At 45.1% G+C, this 23,425-nt stretch overlaps 1 protein-coding gene across 3 annotated transcripts in view; it reads left to right on the top strand.

Moving 5' to 3' along the window:
- The window catches only part of shroom3 (shroom family member 3), a 55,451-nt gene extending 33,246 nt beyond the window's left edge, over window positions 1-22,205 (top strand). For all 3 annotated transcript variants that reach the window (XM_037692642.1, XM_037692644.1, XM_037692645.1), the window contains 22 exons: window positions 4,211-4,429; window positions 5,632-5,945; window positions 6,018-6,270; window positions 6,355-6,404; window positions 6,899-7,169; window positions 7,247-7,489; window positions 8,608-9,070; window positions 9,183-9,310; window positions 9,954-10,103; window positions 10,182-10,609; window positions 11,461-11,685; window positions 12,213-12,405; window positions 12,529-12,811; window positions 13,768-13,844; window positions 13,978-14,051; window positions 15,342-16,020; window positions 16,125-16,230; window positions 17,955-18,100; window positions 19,411-19,498; window positions 20,684-20,849; window positions 20,922-21,031; window positions 21,644-22,205. In XM_037692642.1, the coding sequence (XP_037548570.1) occupies window positions 4,211-4,429; window positions 5,632-5,945; window positions 6,018-6,270; window positions 6,355-6,404; window positions 6,899-7,169; window positions 7,247-7,489; window positions 8,608-9,070; window positions 9,183-9,310; window positions 9,954-10,103; window positions 10,182-10,609; window positions 11,461-11,685; window positions 12,213-12,405; window positions 12,529-12,811; window positions 13,768-13,844; window positions 13,978-14,051; window positions 15,342-16,020; window positions 16,125-16,230; window positions 17,955-18,100; window positions 19,411-19,498; window positions 20,684-20,849; window positions 20,922-21,031; window positions 21,644-22,006 (5,029 nt within the window). In that variant the 3' untranslated portion in view covers window positions 22,007-22,205. The remainder of the gene's footprint in view (window positions 1-4,210; window positions 4,430-5,631; window positions 5,946-6,017; window positions 6,271-6,354; window positions 6,405-6,898; window positions 7,170-7,246; window positions 7,490-8,607; window positions 9,071-9,182; window positions 9,311-9,953; window positions 10,104-10,181; window positions 10,610-11,460; window positions 11,686-12,212; window positions 12,406-12,528; window positions 12,812-13,767; window positions 13,845-13,977; window positions 14,052-15,341; window positions 16,021-16,124; window positions 16,231-17,954; window positions 18,101-19,410; window positions 19,499-20,683; window positions 20,850-20,921; window positions 21,032-21,643) is intronic.
- Window positions 22,206-23,425: the final 1,220 nt, after the last annotated feature.

The raw sequence follows: 23,425 nt of genomic DNA on the forward strand, positions 1-23,425 counted from the left end.
TATATATATATATATATATATATATATATATATATATATATATATATTTATATATATATATATATATATATAATTTTTGAGCTACAGGGTTAACAGCTATTAGTCACAATGGCTAATCTATAATAAAAAAGGCAATTTATTTACATTAAGTTTAGTTTTATTTTTTCCATCTTTGTTATTTCAGTCTGTGTAGGTGTTTTGCCACCTGTCAGTCACTCGCCATTGTTGAGCTAACGGCGTGTGGCTAACAGGTGGCTAATGGTTTAGCATATTTTAGCCACAGTAGCAGATGCTGGCATTTTGCCGCTTTAGACTGTGTTTCAACATTATTTTACTAATAAAATGTATGTATACAGTTTATTTTGAATACTTGGCTCTTAGTTTCTGTGTAAAACACCAACAACAACAAAATATTACGATCATTTAACAGCTTTCATAAGGAAATGAATGATTAAAATTAAAATGTGAAATTTTGACCTATTGATTGTGTGAGATGAAATTAATCACGTCTCAAGATACAATCAGCAAATCATTCATATATTATCCAAATCAATACAGGTTATTGGTAAATTATGCAGAATGAGCTGTTTGTTTTGTCATTTAGGGGTTTTATTGAATCACAAAGGGTCAAATTATATTTTTCTGTTCTTCCTTTATATTTGGAAATGTCATTTTGAGTCCTGCTCTGTAAAGAAGGAAACTGGTGGCAGAGTTAACAACAGGAGCGTTTTTGACCTTTGACCTTTGAAGTGTCTTGAAACGTGTGTTCAGTGTTTAAATGACACCACCCTACAGCTCCAGAAGGTAATATTTAAAAAAACGACTCAACAGCTGTCCAGGCCCCAATTCTTCTTTAGCGTTAATCTCATAAATTATAGGATAAGTCTTCAGTCTGCAGGACTAAGAGAAAATCCCACAAGCTGTGACATATTTACATAAATTGAATTTAAAGCTCCCTGTGTTAATCCATAAAAGCTTTATGTATGTCTCACGTTTACAGCTAAAATATGAGCTGATAAATTCTCGTTGTAGTTTATATAAAGCGGAGCTCCTGGTCCGAGCGCTGTGGCGCCGGTTGTTTCAAACTTCTGATGTAACTGTGTGAAAGAAACGCTGACGTCTTTGTCAACAGGAACAATCATTCCTGATCGCCTCCCCCTCAACTTTAGGTCTCCCATGACAACCTTCACCGTCCCCCCCCCACATTCCACCTCGTTACCAAAGTACTGATGTATGATCTCACATCGGGAGATGTGAAATTAGGACACGGACGACAGAAATCCACAAGACAAACAGAACTGAGGACTTATCGCAGACAAAAGGAATGAAACGGTGTCCTCCTTTCCAGAGCTGTAATTGCATTGTGTCCGACTGAAGGAGTTGCTGGGTCAAACTGTGACGTAGACGCTCGTTCACGCGCACGTGTCTTACATTCCAGCCGGTTGTTCAGAGAGAGGAACCGGCGCGCTCAGCGGCAGGCCGCCTGCTTTACATCCGGACGTTTTAAGACGTTCTTTCAGGGCGCACCGGTGAAGGATGAAGCTGTGACACCAGATGAGCCGGAAGTCCAGTTTGGCTCATTCTGATGATTTAGTCTTTTTTTTTTTCATGGAAATGAAACTAAATGTATTATCTCCTGATTCATGCTCAATAATCCAGGTAGAAAAATCCAACAAAGTTAAGTCAGGTCCTCTGGACGGTTTCTTTTTGTTTAAATGTTTTGTCTTTCATCCAAAAGACTTCATCAGTCCAAGGAGCTGCAACAAACTCAGTCTTATAAATAGCTCCTTCACACCAGTTTGATGGTGCTCAGATGGTTTCTGGAGTCCACCCTCTCCCCCGCTGACTCGTTTGAGGCAGTCATGGCCAAAGTGGTTCAGAACTTCCTGATTCATGCTCAATAATCCAGGTAGATGAATCTAACCAGGTTGAGTCAGATCCTCTGGATGAATTCTTCTTGTTAAAACTTTTCGTCTTTTACCCAAAAGACTTCGTCAGTCTGAGGAGACACAACAAACTCTGTGCTTACTATGCAAAGGTGCTGCTTATAAGAGTTAAGCCCCCAGTATACTCCCGCGTACGCACGTCCACGCGTACGTGCGCAGAGGGTTCAGACTTCATACTCAAGCGTTCACCCTGAGTGGCTGCAGAGCAGCTCCGCAGACAGGGGGCGTTTACCTTCGGGACAAATCGAGGTCGCAGATTGGTCATTTGCTGACACGCCTACTGGGTTGATTGACAGGTCGGAAAGAAAAAATAAACGAGCGCTGGCAGCCTCAGCCGCAGCGATGTTCTGTGTTTATATGTTGTTAATAAAAGGATCTTAAAAAAAAAAAAAAACAGGGAGCGCTGGTCCTGCAGCCCACACATCAGACCAGCCCACCAGGAAATCTCCAGACCCTCCCGCAGCCACGCTGGACCTGAGTTTCATTCGCTCGTGACAAATTCCTTCATTTCTCACCATTTCAGTCATGGCATCAACGGAGGAGGAAGAGATCACTGCCTCTTGGCAAAAAATCTAAAGAAAAGGCCAGATCAGGGATGAAGAAGAGAATTTAATACGTTGGTGTCTCATACAAAACAGTCCGTCGCCGGGCAGTTTATTGTGTGACACCGCGTACGCGGTCGTAAAAACTGAGCTTTGCACGGACATGCCCTGCCCGGAGGTACGCTTGTACCTCCACGTACGTACACGCGTACTTCCGCTTACGGATGCATGCGGGAGTACACTGGGGGGCTTAAAGGATGTGGTGTACGCCATCTGAAGTCGAGCAGTCGACTCGTGGTCACGGGACGTTTGTTTCATAGTCCACGGACCACGAGACACAGGCACGGGGTTTCTGGGAAACCCCTCCTGCAGAATACGTCACCACATGGGTTTCTTCCCAACAGAGTCTCCACTCCGTCCCTGCATCCACCGTTTGACCGCAAACCTATCATGGAGAGCGCCACACTTTTCAGCTGACGGACTCCTCCGTACACGATGTGTGCACGATCTCCATCCAAGAGGTTTGAGTCATTTTACCAATTTAGTGTGTTTGAGCTCATTGACGAACACGCCCACAAACCTCTGACCGATCACACAATGCTTGGTGCATACGCCCGCGAGACAAAGTTTGCACCGGGCTTTGTGTTGAGAAGGGGCGGAGCTACTCTGAAAACAAATGATGCAATTTTCGTCACACGACTGCGTCAACGAGAGCCAATTTTGTCACTTTGGACGGAGTATGCAGGGAGCTTTAGTTTGTTGTAGCTGTTCAGACCTAAGAAGTCTTTTGGATAAAAGACGAAACATTTCAACAACAATAATCTGTCCAGAGGACCTGACTCAACCTGGTTAGATATATTTAACAGTGTTAGGATCAACTGTGACAGGAATCTTTAGTCACATCAGGTCTTAAACTCTCCAGGCCACATTCCTCCCACGCCACTTTTAGGACAAATTTCCAGCGAATTCAGATCTGATCTGAGGTGACGCCTCCCCGTGCCGAGATAAAACCCTTCTCTCTCTGCTCGTCAACACTCAGTCACGTGCCGGCTAAATAGTAAGGAGTGAACCCTCTCTTCTAGTTTTTAATAGTCTAATCTGTTAAAAAAAAACATGTTTTATGTAACACAAAAACAAATCCAAGACGTAGCATCTAAACATTAGTTCCCCCTAAATATTCAGGACCAACAAGCGGTACTCTGATGACCTCCGTCACTGAGGGATTTAAACAGTGAACGTTTGTAGCTTTCTAGATGAGGGTTTTTCTGGATTGAATTAAATGAATGAAAGTAAACCTAAATGTTTTTAGGGTAAGATATTCAAGTGGGTAGGAGTTACACTGTGGAGAAGAGCAGAGGTAGTTTTTCTTTCTTGCCCGAGGCCGTGCAGCGTGATGGCGATCCAGTTTTCAAAAGGCTGCCGTCATAAACGCTCGTCAGTGCTGTGAGCTTGAGAACTTGAAAAATAAGAGGTACCGACTTCTTTTTTGGTGTGTGGCGGCATCTAGGTGTAACAAAGGTCCATGACAAGAATTTTACAGATTCTCTGTGACTCATCGGGTATAAAAATGTTTTTATTTCAGCCTGGACATTTGTAGCCATGTTTGTTTCTTTGAAATTGCCCAAAACCAAACTCTATTTTTTAATCAGTTATTTATTGTTTTTAAGCTAAAAGCACTTTAACGTTAACTAATTGTTGTTTCTTTCTGTTTTGACCTCTCAGTGTCTCGACCACGGACTTGTCCTGTAGGTTTGAATATGGCGGAGGCTGCTTGAGGAAAAGTCCAGACCAGTATAGCTCCAGGGGCAGCATGGAGAGCCTGGACCCACCCCAGTCTGTTCAACGTCACTCCACGGTCCAGACCCAGCACCCACTCGGCCACCACGGTCACACCGGACTCCACTCGGCTTACTCGTCCTGCCACCAGCTGTCCTCTGCCAGGTTCATAAAGAAAACACGACTTTTACCGTACGCAGCGTCCGGGTAGAGAAATAAATCTAGTCAAGTTGGAACAAGAGATCTCGTTTGATCAACAATTACTTCAGCTATGAAAATGAGACTATAAAGATACTGTAGGCTGTTTAGTTTTTATAACTTTTTAAAAATTAATTACGTAAATGGTGTAGAGAAGTTGCTATATATATATATATATATATGTATATATATATATATATATATATGTATATATATATTTCCTTAGATAGAGAACTTTACTAATTGGCTTTTCTATGTACGTGAATGCTCCTGTAAAGTGCCCTGAGACAATTTTGTTGTAATTTGGCGCTATATAAATAAACTGAATATGTGTGTTTGTGAGGTTAGATTAGCACAGGAGCTAATAAATATGACGCTAGCTCCAGAGCTAATAGCATTAGCTCCAGAGGTAATATATATGATGTTAACTCTGGAGCTAATAGCGTTAGCGCCAGCGGTAATATAAAGTATATGACGTTACCTCCAGAACTATTAGTGTTAGCGCCAGAGCTAATGCCATTTGATCCAGAGCTAATACATATGACCTTAGCACTAGACCTAGTAGCATTAGTTACAGCACTACTATCATTAGCTTCAAACCTATTACGTATATAGCGTTAGCTCCAGAGCTAATATATATGGTGGTTGCTCCAAAGCTAATAAATTAAATATCTCAAGTTGATCACATTTGATCGTTTCCACTACAACCATCTGCATCATCTCCCCAGAATGCATTGCGTGGGTAAAATAATGGCAATGTCCTCAGTTGAAAATAAAATAAGCATGTGTAATTTTGCAAGTAATTAGGAGTTTTCACATGTCACAAACAACACTTTTTAATAAAATAGAGAAATAACACATTAAGGCCAATGTGTTAAAGTAGTCGAAGAGCCCTTTAAAATGCAGATAAAATTTGTTTGGGTTTTCAGGATGATGCGTTCAAAGCGCCTGGGAAAAGCTAAAGTCTTGAATTAGATGCGTATGCTAAAACAATTGCTGTTAAAGTTTATACTCATTGTTGGGATTGCAGTGTATTGAATACACTCAGATATTGCCAATAACCGCACCACAGGTAAAAGGGATGGTCTGCTGCTAGTTGAGCCCTGACCGTGGTCTTTGTCTCCATGCAGACCTCTGAATCTGAAATTAAACAGACTTTTGTGTTCCAGGTCCTCAAACAGCATTGACCACCTGCACAGCCAGCGAGACTCCGCCTACTCCACCAGCTCCAGTATCCCAGAGTACCTTGCCTCGACCCCTTCGTTCAGCCCGGCGCGGTCCTACTCTCTGGAGACGGTCCCTCAGAGAGGCGGGGGGAGTGCAGAGATGCTGCAGGCAGACATTCATAACGTCCGAACGAGCTACGACGTCCATCAGGGTGGTCTCTCTCATGAGCGCGAGCTAAGCTCCGCCTCTGCTACGTTGCTTAGCAGCAGTGACTCCAGGGGCGCGGTGAGATCGGGTCTAAACCGAGATCTCCAAGGTAAAGTTTCAGTTTCACAGAAAAGTCGTTTAGGTATTACCTTTTTATGTAAGGCATCGTTTTTCTTTGTAGCTGGTGGGGTTTGTTACCGTGGCAACGACAGTGGCAACGACAGTGGCAACACCAGTGGCGGCGGCAGGAGCAGCGTACCGGCTTCAAACCGACACAGCGTAGGACCGATATGGGGCTCGGCAGCTAGCTACAACTCCTACGAGAGCCTGAAGGGGGCGCCCGCTCCACCGAGGCGCAGCGACAGCTACGCCGCCATCAGGAACCACGAGAGACCAAACTCCTGGTCCAGTCTGGAGCATGCTCGGTCACTACGGTTAGGAGCGTCTCCAAACCTGAAACCTGGCACATTTGTTTGGGTAGCCCAGTCCTAATGTTCATTTTGATTTATTTTACTCAGGTCTCTGCAGAAAGGGTCCTGCCACCACTCCAGTGGACCTGTTGCCTCAGGTACAGTGAAGTGCAAAAGTCTTAATGCACTTTGATTTGCTATATATTTAACTTCCAAAGATCTATGTTCTTAAAAATGAAAAAAAAAATCTATAAAAGGCCTAAGAGATATTGTTTTTTTTATCAATTAAATTAAAAAATGGGGCTAAGCGGTCTCTTTGTGACAGACTGCTGCTGAGAAAGAGCCTAAAGACTGAATTTATTAAGTTGTCCGTTTTGTGTCAACGCGATGTTGTCCTGAAGATTCATGGGTCGTTCAGTGGCTTAACAAACAAGACATGGAAAACGTGAAGAAGAAGAAAAAAGTCAGACTTAAACCTTCGAGGCCTGTTGATCAGGAGCACTTTACATATTTTAAGAGTGTTTGAATGGAAGAAGAGAAGAAAGATGGCGGGGTTTAGATTCTGTAGCCCGACAGGAATCCATCTTCTGTATTTATTGTTGTAAAACGGTCAAATTCCATAAAACTGATGAACTCCAATGTCCTACTTTAGTTGCAGCTAAAGGTCCGTATGGTCTTGAGGGTCAGCTCCACACTGTGATGGAGAAGAGTCCAGAGAGCAGTCCCACCACAAAGCCTCGGCAGGGTGGAGGGTTCTCCCTGCCCCCGTCTCCTACCGGACCTACCTCGGGGCCGGCGGGTCCTCTCAATGGGACATCGGCTACAGAAAATGGCCACCAAAACAACTCTTCACCGTTATCCCATTCGGCTTATTTACCGTCTACCTCTTCGCAAATCAGGACCCGAGGACACGAGGCAGACAGGTGACGTCATGAAGTCCTCGGTACCAGGATCTGAAACCTCGTCTTGCTTTTCTAACTTTGTCCCGTCTGGTCTGTAGGCATCAACAGCAAGAGTCCAACGCTGGACCCCACAGGCCACACGGGAAAACAACTGGAGGGGAATCGGACTGTCAGATCTGGGCCCAAAGGCCCCAGAATCACCAGGGACCTTTTATTCAGAACTTCCAAGTTCCCCATTCCCAAGAACAGATCCAGGACTTTAGGGTTCCTCCTGTCTACTCAGGTCCAAGTCTTAGAACCTGTTCCTCTCAGGAGAAGACTGACCCGCGAGACAAGATCAGGTAGGCTCCAGGATCAGAGGTCCGATCTGCCCGGTTCCTTTCCTCTGGGCTTCTGCTGAGTTGATCTTGAGTCACACTGATTGTGTTTTTCACTTACGTTGCATCTTTAAGATTTTAGCTAATGTGTGGCTAAAATTAGCTTCATCTGTATTTTTGCTACATTTAGCCTTTAGCAGCAGTTTCTCTAATTTCAGCCGTTAGCTTGCAGTTGTGTTTATTTTAGCTTTTAACTAAAGTTTTGCTACGTTTAGCTTTAAGTCGCTGTTTTGTTAGTTGTAATTTTGAGCTATGTTTTTGCTAATTTTATCTATTACGGTAGTTAATTTAGAAAAGTTTAGCTATTAGCTAAAGTTTTAATTGTAGCTCTAGCTACGGTTTTGCTTATATTTGCTTTTAACTATGATTTTGCTCATATTTGGTTATTGTTTAGATGATTTTAGCTTTTAGCTACTGTTTAGCTGATTTTAGCTTTTGGCTATAGTTTGCCTATTTTAAATTGTATGTACTGTTTTATTAAATTTAGCTTTTTAGCTATAATGTAGCTACATTTAGCTTTAAGCTAAAGTTTAGTTAATTCTAGCTCTAGCTGCAGTTTTGCAATTTTAGCTTTTAGCTATAGTTTGGTTACAATGATTTTTTTTTTAGGTGCTGTTTGTCTTAAATATAGCTTTTAGCTATAGTTTAGCTACATTTAGCTTTTAGCTAAAGTTTTGTCAATTGTAGCTTTAACTACAGTTTAGCTTATATTTGCTTTTGTCTACGGTTTTGCTCGTATTTGGTTATTACTGCTATTTTGCTGGTTTTAGCTTTTAGCTACTGTTTAACTGATTTAATCTTTTAGCTATTGTTTTGCTACATGTAGCTATTAGCTAAGGTTTTGTTGCAATGTAGCAGTTAACTTAAGTTTAGCTAATTTTAGCATACAGTTTTGCTTATATTAACATTCAGCTATGATTTAGCTCATTTTGGGCTACTGCTATGGTTTTCTAGTTTTAGCTTTTAGATTTTGTTCTTTCTGTTTTTCTTCAGCATGTTTTGACCTTACCGAAACGTTTTTGGCTACTTCGACTCGTTTCAGTTGAATTCAAACATCTGGTCATTTTCCTCGTCTCCTCCAGATCCAGAGACCTGTCCAGCGTTCATCCAGACCCAGCAGCTTCCTCCCGACTCCCCCAGGGACAAGTGCGGCCTACCTGCGCCTCACCTTCTCCGCCGCAGCTTCAGGCTCCTCCCACCTCCGTCCTGCCCCCGTGTTCTCGTCACCTCGGCGACTCCTCGGCACCTCCGCCCCGACCCTGGAGCCACGGAGACCCGGACGAAGACAGCGAGCACCCGCTGACCCGCCTGGAGAACGCCCTGCACGAGGTCCAGCGTTCCGCCAGCCCCGACGGCGTTTTCTCCGGTGGTAACCACGACAACGGCTGTCACGACAACGGCTGTCACGACAACGGCGGTCACAGCGACGGCGCCCGCGGGCCCGTCCGGAGCCTGTCGGTGTTGGAGAAAGTCAGCCGATTCGAGCGTCAGGAACGCGGCGTGAAGAGCGGCGGCGTCTCGCACAGCAAAGCTCCTCACCTGCAGGTGCTGAACCCGAAACATCCAGAGTTTACTCAAGTCCAAACCCACAGCCGAAGTTAATTCAGCTGCGTTAGCTGATGTTCTCCTTTTTAATGGTTGATTGTTTCTGAATCAGATGGTCGATAAAGGCCGAAGTTTCCCCTGTGGAGCCGAAGACCTCAGAAATATGTTGGAGAGGAGCACGAAGGAGGCGAAAACCTGCAGGACGATGAGCTACAGAGGAGGCGGCGAGACGAAACCCGGGTAAAAGAAACAGATTTTATTTCAAAGTTCTGCTCTTTACGAGATTTTCAAATTAAAACTGTTCATCGGTTAGAAAACGATAATCCGTTGTCCGTCCCGTCGTGGACAAGCTGAGTGTATGAATGTGTTGAGAATCAGAGGAGCTCCTCGAGAAGAGCTGCAGGTTCTGAGTTAACACACCGCCAGGGTGGAAAGACATCAGCAATGAGCTCAGAGATGCAGCTGTCCATCAATCTGGGAAGGGTCAAAGGTCACATGGAGTCCGTCGTTCTACAGAGAGGAAGATGAGTCACACGTGAAAAACTTAACACAGCTGACAGTCTTCACCCCAAAGGTCAGACCGTGCAGTGACTCTACAGGCCTCAGTCAGCAGGTCAAAGGTCATGACCTCTCCTCTCTAAAACCAACATGGCAGCTTGACTTGGGTTTGTAGTTTCTTCTGAAGGAACCACAAGACTTCTGGACCAGAACCAGAGCAGAGGACATTTGTTTACCCAGAATGCACTGCAGCAGACGGCTCCTCCCAGCTGTCAGCACGGTGGTGGAGGCTGATGGTGCGGGCTCTTCTGCCCTTTGACTCCATTCATTGTGAATAAATTAAACTTCTCGCGTTGTTTTGTTTTTTTTTCTGTTGGGAGCGCAGGACTCCAGCTGATCCCGTCTCAGCCCTGCAGAGAAGCCGCAGCAGCTTCCAGCTGGACGGACTGAAGGACGGGGACACCAGCAGGGACTTCCCCTGGAGCCAGAAACCCCAGGAGGTCATGGACCCCCTGCAGGACCCGTTCCCCATCAGGTCAGCGACCCCTCAGAGTCCGCAGTCCTTCAGTTTGTAAACGCAATCACGCTGACGTTCGGTGGTTTGATTTTTCAGGGACGGACACTCAAACGTCCATCGCTCATTTTCCTTCAGACGGAACAACCTGAACTCCTCCATCAACCCTCCACCTCCTGCTCCTCCTCCTGCCTCCTCCTCCTGCAGCCTTCAGCCTCCCCCTATCCCCGCCAAGGAGAAAAAAGGTCCAAAGACCAGGCCCAAACCGCAGGGCGTGGTCATCACGCCGCTGGTCCTCTCCCCTCACACCCCGAAGGAGAGGCACGTGGTCTGTCCGGACGTTCGAGGGCAGAGCCCGCCACCCCTCCCCACCGTGCCTCCGGTCGGGCCTCCTCCCCTAACGAGGATCTGCGGCCGCAAGCGTCTGACGGCCGACCAGAAGAAGCGTTCCTACTCAGAACCAGAGAACCTGAACGAAGTCGGAGTTCTGGATCCTGAGATTTCTGCGCTGTTCCGGCGTGGAGGAGGTGAGAACGTCTCGTTTGGCCTCGACGAACAAACGACTTGTATTTTCCTTTTTGTTTGACATTTCCTGCGAAAATGCAAAGTGATTTTTGGAAAAGGTGCTGGACGAGCTGAAGCTTACCTGGAATACAATAATAGCTGAAAGGAGCACAACAAATAACTGAAAAAAACTTTAAATTTGCAACAAAAAAGCTAAAATTAGCAGGAAACTCACTAAAAAGTAGCTGAAAAAGATGATTTTGTTGAAAGCAACTGAAATGAGCAACAAATAAAATTAAATTAGCAGAGAAATGTCAAAAGGAGCACAAAAGCTGCAAAAGAAAGCTACAAAGAGCTTAAAACCTCTGAAATTAGCAGAAAAGTAGCTGAAAAAATGCAAAAAGCTGAAATTAGCAGAAGCTGAAAGAAACATAAACCATTCAAATTTGCAAGAAGACGCTGACATGAACACAAAAAAGACTAAATTAGTTACAAAGTAGCAGAAAATAAACTAATTAGCAGAAAACTAGCAAAAAAATCAAATAGCTAAAAAAGCTGAAATTTGCTGAAAGGAGGATTAAAAGCTGAAATGAGCAGAAAAGAAAAAAAAGCTAAACCAGAACAACAGCTGAAAGGTGCAGTAACAGCACAAAAAAATTGAAGGACGTGAAGAGCTCTGTTCATTTTCAGTGAGAAAAACATGGCCGACAAAGCTAAATATTCAAAAGTTTAACGTCTCACTAACACCAGAAGTCACAGCAGGAATGTCCTGAACGAGCCGAACGTTTTAATTCACCAATTGTTGAAAGAGGACAAATGTTGTGCAGCGGAAAACGTCCGGAAACTGAAACAGCGTCTTGGTGTCGTCCTCCAGAGACCAGCGTGGCCGACCGCAGGAAGATGTTTGAACTCGCTGCGGTCCGTGGTGGTGACGGGGCTCCCCAAAGAACCATGTCTCGGTCCGACCTCAGGCAGGTCCGTCAAGACGCTCTCGTCGAGTACATGGTGAGGAAGACGGGAGCGAAGAGAGACGAAGGACCGAGGACCGGAACGAGGCCTCGCAGTGCCTTTCTTCAGCTCGAGAACAGCAACCACTCAGGTGAGGACCGACGTCAACGTAGGTAGAAGTTAAACGCAGCTTCACCCCTCGACCTCGACGCCTCTTTATGCCTCCACTTGCCTTTTTACCCTTTTACGGATCGACCATTATGGTTCCGATCTTAGTTGGAGGCTCCAAACTTTATTACCCCGATGTGCCGTCACTGGAGGAAGATCGGTAGAAGGTCTACCAGACCTGGCTCGAAGAGGCTTTAGAGTTTTTAGGGATGGACTTCAAATGATTCTTTGTATATTAGAACTTTGGCCCAAACATAGTTGCAGTTTGTGTCACGTGGGACAACTCGTGGACTTGACAGGGTCGTCCTCCTGTAGTGGAGTGACCCGTTGACACTTCTCACCGAGAAACAAGGCGACGCTCGAAATCAAGACGTACGGATTAGGACCTTGAGAAAGCACTGATGAATGTGTCGGTTTGAAGAATAAGATGAGAAGAAGATATGTTTCAATAATGTTTGTTTCCCTTTCTGACACGTCCACCCCCTTCTTTTATCGTCTTCTGTTCCTCAGACACCTTCAGTCTCTCCTCCACCTCCAGCCTTCTCTCCCTCCAGGAGCCGGACCCAGATCATCGTTTCCTCTCTGAGGAGAGGCGTCTCTGCTCAACGCTTCCTGTTGGCGCCGACCTGTTGAGCCTCCAGTCAAACCTTTTCCACCCGGGCAGGGTGACCACGCCCAGACCTCCGGCTCAGCCAGTGCCCAGGTAACCAAACCCAGGCTGCATCCAACTGGATTTTAGGCAGGACCAAGATGTTCCTGAAGGCCCTCAGTGGGTTAAAGCTTTACTTCTTCAAACTGTGACTCCTCTCATTGATGTTTCCCCCAGTGCTTCGGCTCTTGAGCTCCATGCCCATGGCTACCAGGAGCTCAACCCTGAAACAGCTTTCAGACAGAGCCATCGCCGGAACTCAAGTCAAGACCAGCAGAACGCCGAGTTCAAGCCGGGACTGTCTCAGAAGCTCAACGAGGCTTTGCAGCGGGCTGGGTCACACCGCAGGTCTGGGAGGTCGGCCTCTGCCGAGAATCTCCTGGAGCGTTCGGAGAACAAGCCGTACTCTCCTCAACACCACCGCTCACGGTCCTCCCCAACCGTAGAGGAGCTCAACCAGGTAAAACCAGTTAACTGGCAACGGCCTGCCCGCAGGTCTTCCTGACGTCTTTCTGCTTTCAACAGCTGCTACGCGTTGCCAGGCGCTCCTAATTTAAAATGGTGGTACTGTAGACCCTCCTCTTTTGATCGACACCTCATTTGACCAATCGGGTCGATCTATGGTCTCTCCAGAGCCAATGGTCTCGACCGAGCGTTGTGCTCTGACCGGGGACACCCTCACTCGTTTGCACACAGAACTGACCGTTCAGCTCTGACACAACCAAACTCCCGTCACGTGGATATCAATGTTCGCGGGTGAAATCTAAAATGGAAGCAGGAAATAAATTCTGGAATTATTTATTAGCCTGAGCCGGTGCACACGCCTCTTTTTTTTAAAGGCGGAAAATACTTTGATTTGCAGTTTATTTTAACTTAACGTTGGCAAAAAGTACCGTAAAGAGAAAATATCGCTCTTACGAGGCGGCTGAGTGGTGTAAGAGGAGGAGGAGGGATTTCTTTATGACGCTGGTGTCCAATTCGTGGACCTGTTGGACTCCATGTGGACACTTAGGAATACGCATGGAGCTAATCCCATACAAATATGTCAATAATGAACATTTCTGGTGCTACTTCTACCAAATTTGAACTGGTAGTAGGTAAGACGATGCTGCAGCCTCGTATAATATTCCAATTTAACCTCTACGATGTTTATGACATGAATTCAGGGTTACCTTCACAGAGAGACCAAGCGTTTGAGTTTACTTCGAAGGGTTCAAGAACAGCGTTTAATTTAATCTGGGTTCATTTATTCTGGTGTTTTCGGCCTCCTGTTTGGCGACGTTTAACAAATTGCTACATGAAGACCTCCAGAAACGCACAAGAACCGACCATATTTATGGGAGCTTCTGCAGCAGCGCCAGCCTCATTGTTCCGGACCGCACCGTGTAAACCTCCGTAAACTGTTCTGTGTTTCAGAACCTAATGTCAGGGGACGTCAAGACGTTTGGCGTCTCTTTCTCTGAGGCCGAACGCTGCGCTCTGGCTGCAGACAGGTACGTCTCCTACGTAGCATGTGACCCAACAAAGAGCCAACAATGACGGCTTCCTTGTTCGGTTTGTTGAGCTCTGCCGAGCCTTTTATTGATCAGTATCTTTCTGTATTTCTTCTGTATTTGTTTGACTCAGTCCGGCAGACGTCCATGCCGTCCCTCCTCAGAGGTCCCAGTTCATTGAGACCACTCTCCAGTCTCCTCCTCAAGGTAAGGGATGAAAAAGAAGGGTTTCATACAACAGCAGTTAAACAGTGGTCCCTCACCCATCGAGGGGATTACGTTCCAGAGACCCCACGGTCGGTGAAAATTCATGAATTAGTGGCGTTATCCATCCATCCATCCATCCATTATCTTTACCTCCTCCTTCCTTTTCATGTCACAGGTTTAAGTTTTTATAAATTCTTCCCACATTGCTACAAACCTTTCCCACTCTCTTATAAACTCTTGATGTGCTCCTAAACACTTTGGTGATGAAGACGATGAGATGGATGTTCAGTACGTTGAATATTAAAAACCTGCGTTAAAAAACTTGTTGTTAAACCACGATTTTACCAGAACCTGCTGCAGTAAATACAAACTTTTTATGTTGGACTTAAACTGAAGATCTTTACCGTTACATCTGAACTTTTAGATGTTTAGTTGAAATCCAGGCTTAATTTGAGCTGAGGAGAAGTTCTCGCCTTACTGGTCTGTCTACGTTCAGGTTTGGATCAGGTCCAACAGAACTAGATCTAAGTGGCTGAAATGATCGTCCAACAGCGGTCGAGCTCGGCCTTAGAGAAAAGGCGAGGAGCCCGGAGCGAAGTCGCTGCTCCTCCTCGTTGACAGGAGTCAGCTGAGGTGGTTCGTCGTCTGATTAGGATGCCTCCGTTTGGGGAGGAGACTCCTGGTCTTAACATGTGATTCTTGACCTGCCATTGTGTATCTGTTACATCAGTCTGCTCCTCAGATAAATAACGTTCAATTATTATTTTATAGATGAATGTTTCTGTTCAGTCCCTGAGACGACTTCTGTTGTGACTTGGAGCTTTAGAAATAAACTGAATTGGACTGAATTGATCAGACCCAGAACTCTTTGAAGGGATTATCGTCTCTGGCCTGGTAACGTCTCAGAATCTCCCAAACCGAGTGTTGTTTGGGAAGAGGGATGTCTGGGCCTCTCCTGGACCTGGAACCTCCTCGAACTGGCCTTGAAAAGGGGCAGAACATGGATGGACTGAAACGTGTCCAGATAAAGACGTTTAGTTGTGAGGTTTTATGTCTACCTTTAGCTTTAGAGCAAGTCCAGACCAGGCCTCTACGAAGAGCTTAGATGTTCTTCTCAAGGAAGAAATGCTTTTTGGTTCTGAAGCTCCTGAATGTGTGAGCTAAATTTAGCCAGAGGTATTCTGGACCAAACAATGGCAAGAACTGGACTAAACCTTGGAATCTAACCTTCTGGTTCTGTGGATCATTTAGTACCTCAGTGATCAAACTGTTCCTCGGTTCTGGTTTTAGATCCCGCCCACACTCCCGTCACTCGCAGGGAGCGACAAAGGAACGGCGAGCGTCTGCGTGCCCACAGCACCTCCACCCTGGCAGCGTCGGTCGGCCTCCCCTGCCCCTTCCCCCCCGCCGGGACCCGGGATGGAGACGCCGCTGAGTGGAGAGCCAGCGAGAGGCTCAGCCAGGCCAACCTGGACGCCATCAGCTTCCCCGACGTCCCTCAAACAGACGTGAGCAACAGAGACGAGACTCCGGTGAGGGACAGGCAGACCAGATCCAGTCTTAGTGACGTGTCAGGAGACGCCCCGGAGGACGAATACAGGAACCGAGCCTTCAGTCTGGAGTGGACGGGGAGGAGTTCTGAAGAAAGAACCAAACCAGTTTCACCTTCATCGGTTCTGCCTCTGGACAGGAAGACCAGCAGGAGCTCCACGCCTCCTCCATCCTCCCATCCATCCGTCCGCCACCTGTCCTCCCTGAGGATCTCTGAGTCCAGCCTCTCCGGTTCCTTCGAACCTCAGCAGCTAAGGGCTTCCACAGGAACCTCCCAGGAGGACCTGGATGAGGTCTTCTTCCAAAATCTTCCTCCTCCTCCTCCTTTAACTCCACCTTTAAAAGAGACAAGCATCGTGGAGGACTTCCCTCCTCCACCTCCTCCGGAGCTGGAAGCCGAAGAGCAGATCGAGCGAGGGTTTGTTCTCCGACGTCAACGCATCACAATCTTCATTAAAACGTCACATTTTATCGTTTTTATTTGAGTTTTATTTCAGAATCCAAAAATTCTGTCCCAACCAGGAAGTCCACGTCCACCACAGCCGAGGACAACGTGGAGTATCAGCTGCTGCACAAAAGGGACAAGAGCCCCGAGGAGCTGAGAGCGGAGGCGCTCGCTCGCCAGCTGGTGTGTGTTTGAACGCAACTTTATTTAAACCGTCAAACAGAGACGAGAGTTACAGAACGAAACCGAGGACAGCAGCAAAAATAAAAAACGCTTTAACACCGGCTGCAAGAAGTAACCTTCAGTGAGCTAAAATGAGCTAAACTAGCTAAAAGCTAAAATGAGCAAATGATAGATGAAAGACCATATCAGCAAAACATTGTTAGCTAAAGCTAAATTCAGCAAAACAATACCTAAAAATTAAAATGAGCTTATTGCAACTAAAAGCTGAAATGAGCAAAGCAGTAGCTGAATAGACATAAGCTAAAAACACAAGCTAATAACTACAATTAGTAAAATTAAAGCTAAAAGCTATATTTAACCAAAATAAAGCTGAAACCTAAAATGTAGCTAAAAGCTAAAATTCGCAACCAGTTGCTAAAAGATGCATTCAGCAAAACAGTTCCTATAAATTAATATAAGCTAAAATGTGACTTTATGCTAGCATTAGCAAACAATAGCTGAAAGGTTACATTAGCAAAACATTATCTAAAGCTAAATTTAATGAAATTTTAACTGAAAGCTAATTTCAGCAAAACAGTACTTACAAATTAAAATGAGCTTACTGTCATTAAAAGCTAAAATGAGCAAATCAGTAGCTGAAAGGACATGAGCTTAAAAAAACACAAAGATAAAAGCTACAATTAGTAAAACTATAGCTAAAAGTTAAATTTAACCGAACTAAAGTTGAAACCTAAAAAGTAGCTAAAAGCTAAAACTCGCAAGATAGTTTCTACAATATAAAATAAGTTAAAATGTGATTTCATGTTAGGATTAACTAAACCTTAGCTAAAAGATAAAATGAGCAAAACAGTAACTGCAGCTAAAGTTAACAAAACTTTCCCTAAAAGTTAAAATTGGGTAGACTTTTGCTAAAACGTTAAGCTAGCAAAACAGTAGTTAAAATACATTAAGTTAAATACATGAGCTTAACAAATTTGCTAGATGCTATAATTAGTAAAACAGTAGCTAAAAGTTAATGTTAACTAAACTGAAGCTGAAAGCTAAACTGAACAGTTGTAGCTAAAAGCTAACACGAGTGAAACTGAACCTACAAATTAAAATGAGCTAAATCTTCACTCAAAGCTAGGATTAGATAAACCATAGCTAAAAAATAAAATAAGCGCAACATTAGCTAAAGCTAATGTTAACAGTTTTTAAAGAAAAGCTAAAACTAGCAAAACAGTAGCTAAAAATACATTAAACAAAACGGTAGCTATGAGCAAACTCGTGACTAAAAATTCAAATGAGCAAAAGAATAGTTAAAAAAACGTTAGCTGAGTTGTTTAAATAGCTAAATGCTAAATGTTACAATACCTCAACCAAAACAAAAATTAAGCTAAAATTAGCGACAGTAGCTAATAGCTAAAGGGGCCATAAAAGCAGCTGTAACAGATTATAAACAGCTCTCTGTGTTTCTTTGGGTAAATGTTAAAAAAAATAAAGTTAAATAACTCAAAGGGTATAAAAGTTAAAAAAGCTAAAAGTCTTAACAGACTTTCTTGATTAAGCCGAACGTTTTGATTAACAAACAGCTAAAACATACGTATGAAACGGTAAAGTAGCTGCGTTGACGTCGACTCCAAACTTCACTTTGAATCCTTTAAAACCAGTTTTTATTTCTCTGTTTAGTCCTGATCGTTGCTTTTCTCGCCTGCTTTCCTTTGTCCTGTCCCGACGGATCCCAGGTGCTGCGGGACCCGTCTCTGGCGCCCCTCCTGGACACCTGGGGGGGCAAGTCCACCGTGGAGCTGATGGAGGAGATGTTTCCAAACAGCCGAAGGGCCGATAAAACCCCGGAGCCGCTCAGAGGCTCGACGTGTCCCGATGAAAGGTAGATCCAATCGGTCAGAGCCGTTCCTTCGGCTCCTAGCAGCTAAAGTTGGATTTAACTAAATCTGCTCCTTGTCACAGCGATGAGACGTTCCTCAGTAACAGCCGAGGTTCCTGAAGATAATCCAACATTTATCTCTCGTCTTCTGAATGGAGACCGTCTGCCGCTGCTCCCTGATGGGCGCCTCCCATTTGTTTTAACAGGGGGCCCACTGAGCATCCTGGGGGCACACCAAAACAAAACCCTCCAAATTGTTCTTTTAAATCTTTTATTTTGATGAGCAGAGACCAGAACGATCTTTGAGGCTTTTTGTCCTTTTCCCCTAAAAGTCAGATTTACATTTTTTATCTGAACGTTCACTAAAAACAAGCTTTCTCAAGTTTAAAGCCACTTCCTCTAATTATTTTAAAATACATTAACTTGCTCGGTGCTTTCGTGAACAAAAATATATATTTTGTGTAAATGTCTTAACACTGAGAATACAGCTTGTTCTCTCCTAAATTTATATTTATAAAAAATATTTTGCTTATAACCTCCTGAGACCTGCATTCTGATGTTGTCCTTTTTCACGGGAACTAGATTTTATTTTATTATTATTATTAAAATATATATATTTTAACTTCTAATTGTTAAAAAAATAGATTTATGTTTATGAGGTTTTACTAATCCTAAGTAGATAGAGGAAGCTAAAAATGAGCTAAAGAGAAATAAACTGTCCAATGGGTGTCATTGTGGCGATGCAATTTTTTTAGGGGTGGCCATAGCCCCCTTTGACCCCCCTTTCATGGCGCCCCTGCTCACTAAGTTATTCCACTCTGTCTTAAAATCTGCTTTTTGAGACCCTGAGGGGACTCTGCTCGACCTTTGACCTTTGTGCGACAGCTTCTTCTCTAAGGTTATTGCTGTTGTCATTCCACCTTGGCGTTGTGTTACATACCTGGACACTCGGGAGCAGCAGAACCTGCAGACGGTGCTCCTCTGAGGTCCTGCAGAAGCAGCGAGGCTCCAGCTTTCAGTTTCTGTTGGACGAAGCACGAGGAGGAGGAGTCGAGTGTTTTAATAAAATCGCTCGACTTCCAACTCCTCATCACCGGGACAACGCCGGCCCCTGGAGTTCTGCTGGACTCAACCCGACTCCTGGAGTTCTGCTGGACTCAACCCGACTCCTGGAGTTCTGCTGGACTCAACCCGACTCCTGGAGTTCTGCTGGACTCAACCCGACTCTTGGAGTTCTGCTGGACTCAACCCGTCCTCTCGAGCAAAAAACTCTTTCTATATTTATTTATCTGTTTTATTCTGATCTACTTCAGGAACCAAGAGGGTTCTGCAGCTCGGGAGGCGGGTCGGCGGGAGGAGACGAATCTGGACGAGGACGAGACGGATCTGAACGCCGCGAAGGTAAAACCTCCGAGTCCGGTTTTAATAATGAAAACATGTTTTAAAAGTTTCAAACGTTTGAAATCAGATAATAAAAACAAAGTTAACGGGTCTGAACTCCCTGAAAGAACAAACGTCGCCCGCTGCACGTCGCCCGCTGCACGTCGCCCGCTGCACGTCGCCCGTCACCATCCAGGACCTTTGGACCGAGTCGAGCTCCGGTCGAGACATGATGCAGTTTTAGAGGTTTAGGATGAACCTTGAGATTAAAGAGGACTCTCAGCTACTACCACCCAAACCTGAGCTCCATATCTGTAAAGCCGGTTGAGTTCAAGCCTTTTCCGTGTTTGCTAATGGTGATTAGCTGCGGCGGCCATCTTGAATCAGGCTGACTCAAACTGGTAATCATTTTCTGACGCACATCCAGAGATTAATGCCTGAACGTTCCACTCAAATCCGTTCCACGGTTCAAGAGATATTTTGCTAACAGACACGGGCACAAACATGACTGTTTTCAGCAGTGGGTCCGGGAACAAAACTTTAGCTGTTAAACTCGTCAAAATCAGCTAAAGGAAGTGAAATATTTTACTAAACTAGAGAAACGTCACTTCCTGTGGATGATTTCTGCTGAAAATGTTTCGTCTCTAAACTCTCGATGAGTTTAATTTGAACAGCTGACGTTTGATGAAAGCAGGAGATTAAAAGAAAACAGAAGGAAAACAGCAGAAATGAGCCGAATAAACTGAAATAGGCCAAGAGCGGCTGAATTGATTACAAAAAAGAGAAAATTGGATGAAAAAAATAGCTAGAAAAACTTTAAAATAAAAAAGCTCAAATTAACAGAAAGAGATAAAGGTGGATAAAAGTGGAACTTATTATAAAGAAGCACAAAAGGCTGAAATTGGCAACAAAAAGGCTAAAATTAGCAGAAAAATGCCCAAAAATAGCTAAAAAAAATGTTAAAAGCTGAAATTAGCTGAGCTGAAATGAGCAGTAAGTTTTTAATCAACTCAGAGTTTGAAGAGAGCTCAATGAGAAAAACATGGCCGACAAAGCTAAATGTTTCAAAAAGCACAAACAGCAGAAGTCCCAGCAGGAACGAGCCGAACGTTTTGAGACATGGACTGTTGTCGCAGAACAGAAACGAGCTGCGTTCTGGAAAAAAAAAAGAGGATCTGGTCTGACGGTTCTCCTCCTGTCCACCAGGTGGCGCTCTGCGAGGCTCTGAGGAGCAGCGTGGCGGCGCTGCAGCAGCAGAAACGGGCCCTGGGTGAGGAGCTGAGGCAACACCGGGCTCTCGGGTCCAGCCTCGAGGTCCTGATCCAGGATCGGCTAAAAACCAACGAGAGGGAGAAGTACAGCGTGTTCGTCGGTACGAGCCCGACGGATAAATGTTCCCGCGGCGTGTCGGACCCTCCGCTGACCCGGTTCTGTTTGTCCGCAGGAGACCTGGAGAGGATCGTGCACCTGCTGCTGTCTCTGTGCAGCCGCCTGGCCCGGATCGACAGGACGCTACTCTGTCCGCAGAGGACAGAGAGCACCGCCGAGGAGAAGGTGAGGCTCCGCCCACCTGGAGCACACCTGCCAGATGTTCCCAGACTGACTCCCAATCAGGTGTCCTGCTGCAATAAAAACATTTTAAAAAGCCCACCTGTAAAACTGCTGAACTGCTAGTTTGAGTCTCCAACAGTCAGGGCTCTGAATTACAAACAGCTAAATGTTTTGTGTCGCCACTAGAGGGCGATCATGTCCAACCAGTGACGTCAGTTTGAGGACCATAAAGACAGAAATTGTCTTTTTGAGCAGCTGAACTCTGGTTCGTTCCTTCTGAGTGATCCACAGAGTTACCTGGCTGTAAAACAATTAAATGGACATTTCTGTGAAAATGATCCGGTACAAGAACTGAAACTGTGAAAGAGCAGCCGAAGTCCAAAACTTCAGAAAGTCTGGAGAGCTGTTGATCCAGATTGCAGGAAAGGTTTGGCTGATTTGAAGGAAAATACTAAAAAACTGTGGGTGTCTTAAAACTTTTCAAGCGTTTTCTATACAAAGATTAAAAACATGTTCCTAATGAAGAGCCTTGAGGTACTCCACAACTAAATGGGGACAGAAATATTGCTAAAAGTTTGTCTTTGAAACGAAGCTCGTGTTTTTTGTCGTCCTCAGGACTCCCTTCATCACAAACGCTCTCTGCTCCTCCTCCAAACCGAAGACGCCCGGGAGCTGAAGGAGAACCTGGACCGTCGGCAGCGCGTGGTCCACGCCATTCTGTCCGGCTACCTCACCGAAGCCCAGCTCCGCGACTACCGCCGCTTCGTCGGCGCCAAACCCTCCCTCCTGATCCACCAGCGTCACCTGGACGACCTCATCCGGCAGGGGGAGGAGCAGCTGACCGGGCTGGTCGAGAGTCTGCCGGCGGAGCTGGCCGAGGCCCGCGGCTGGTCCACATCCTGCTCCCCTCTGGCTCCGCCCTTTGTGACTACAGGCTCCGCCCACTCCTCCAGACCCACCACCGTTACATCGCTGTAAAAATGTTGACAAAAGCTGCGTTCGGAACCACGCCTGGTTCCTGTTGGAGGATTTCCAAAAACTTTTTTGAGTTGAAAGAATAAATGGGTCAACAGACGTGTCGTAGTTTGCTTTCAGGTCGATTGAAGCCGAAAAAAATTTAGTTTTTACCAAGAAAAGACCCAAACAGATAAAACTGTCCATTAACGGCCTGAGCGGTGCTTTCAGGGACCTCCAGGAAGTCGTCACTCCTTTGGACCGGACGAAACGACCCCAGAAACGAGGAGGAAGTCCTGTCCGAGTTTTCAGACCGAGACCAACCGGCGACCCCGCCCTGCCCTCGGACATGTACCGTCGACGCACGGAAAAAAACGGACGCCAAAATGTATAAAACTTCTTCCGTCACGGCGTCCTGACGGCTCGTCGCGTCGAGCCGTAACTTCCTGTCCGTTCACGCAGCTTTGAGCACTTTGCCGCCGTCGGACTGTTTCACGCTGGTTTCATCTTTTTTCACAGTTTTTGTTTTTCGTTTCACGGCACGCTAACAAACTGTCGGCACATCCGAAGACACTTTTTAACTCCCTGCCGTTTTATTTATGAAGTAAAACAAAATGAAGGATTACAGAACAGTTTAATCCCCAAAGATATTTAATTTTGTACGATAATAAACTACATTTTGATTCTCTGGATGTTTCGTTAACTCTACAACGTGCTGAAGTCCGCCGCCTGTGAATATTCGTGTGGAAACGGAAAAAAACGAGTCGTTCTTCGATCTGCGCCGGTTGTTTTTCTTCAATAAAAGCACTTTGACAGCTTGTTTTTGGTTATTTGAGATAAAGTTGTGACTTTAACTGTTTCTCAGAGTAGTTGTTGGGGATGACTCTCAGCTACTACCACACCAAATTGTATCTCATTATTTTTAAAATTGAGTTGTTGCCTTTTCTTTAAAGTTCATTAGCTCTGGCAGCCATCTTGAATCAAGCTGACCCCCGTCATTACTTTCTGAAAGTTTCTTTAAAATCCGTTCAGTGATTCATGAGATATTTTGCTAACAGACATGTCATGAATGTAAAACTGCAAAGAGGGGCAGGTGTATCACGGGGGCACGCCCCTGACGAGCTGCATGGAGCCGTCTTACCTGGATGATTTTAAAATACACAGAAAATACATTTTAAAAGTAAAATCTCATAAAAACACGTAATGACTAAGGTTAATGTTATTTTTGTGAAACGTTTCCATAAATTAAAAAATGTAAACTTAAAGCTTCACATCCGGGTCACCTGTCGGAATGCAGCAGGTGAGTGCGGGGTTAAATACCTGAGGTGGGCGGGGCTTGTTATGGTTCGACAAAACCAACTGTCGGACCTTTGAGATCCACAAACCGCCGGAGGGACGAGCAGGGATGGCGGGGGACCTGACCCAGGACTCGGTGCTGTGGTT

The sequence above is a fragment of the Nematolebias whitei genome, chromosome 18 (genome assembly GCF_014905685.2).
Source record: "Nematolebias whitei isolate Nwh7 chromosome 18, NemWhi1, whole genome shotgun sequence".
Lineage (NCBI taxonomy): Eukaryota > Metazoa > Chordata > Actinopteri > Cyprinodontiformes > Rivulidae > Nematolebias > Nematolebias whitei.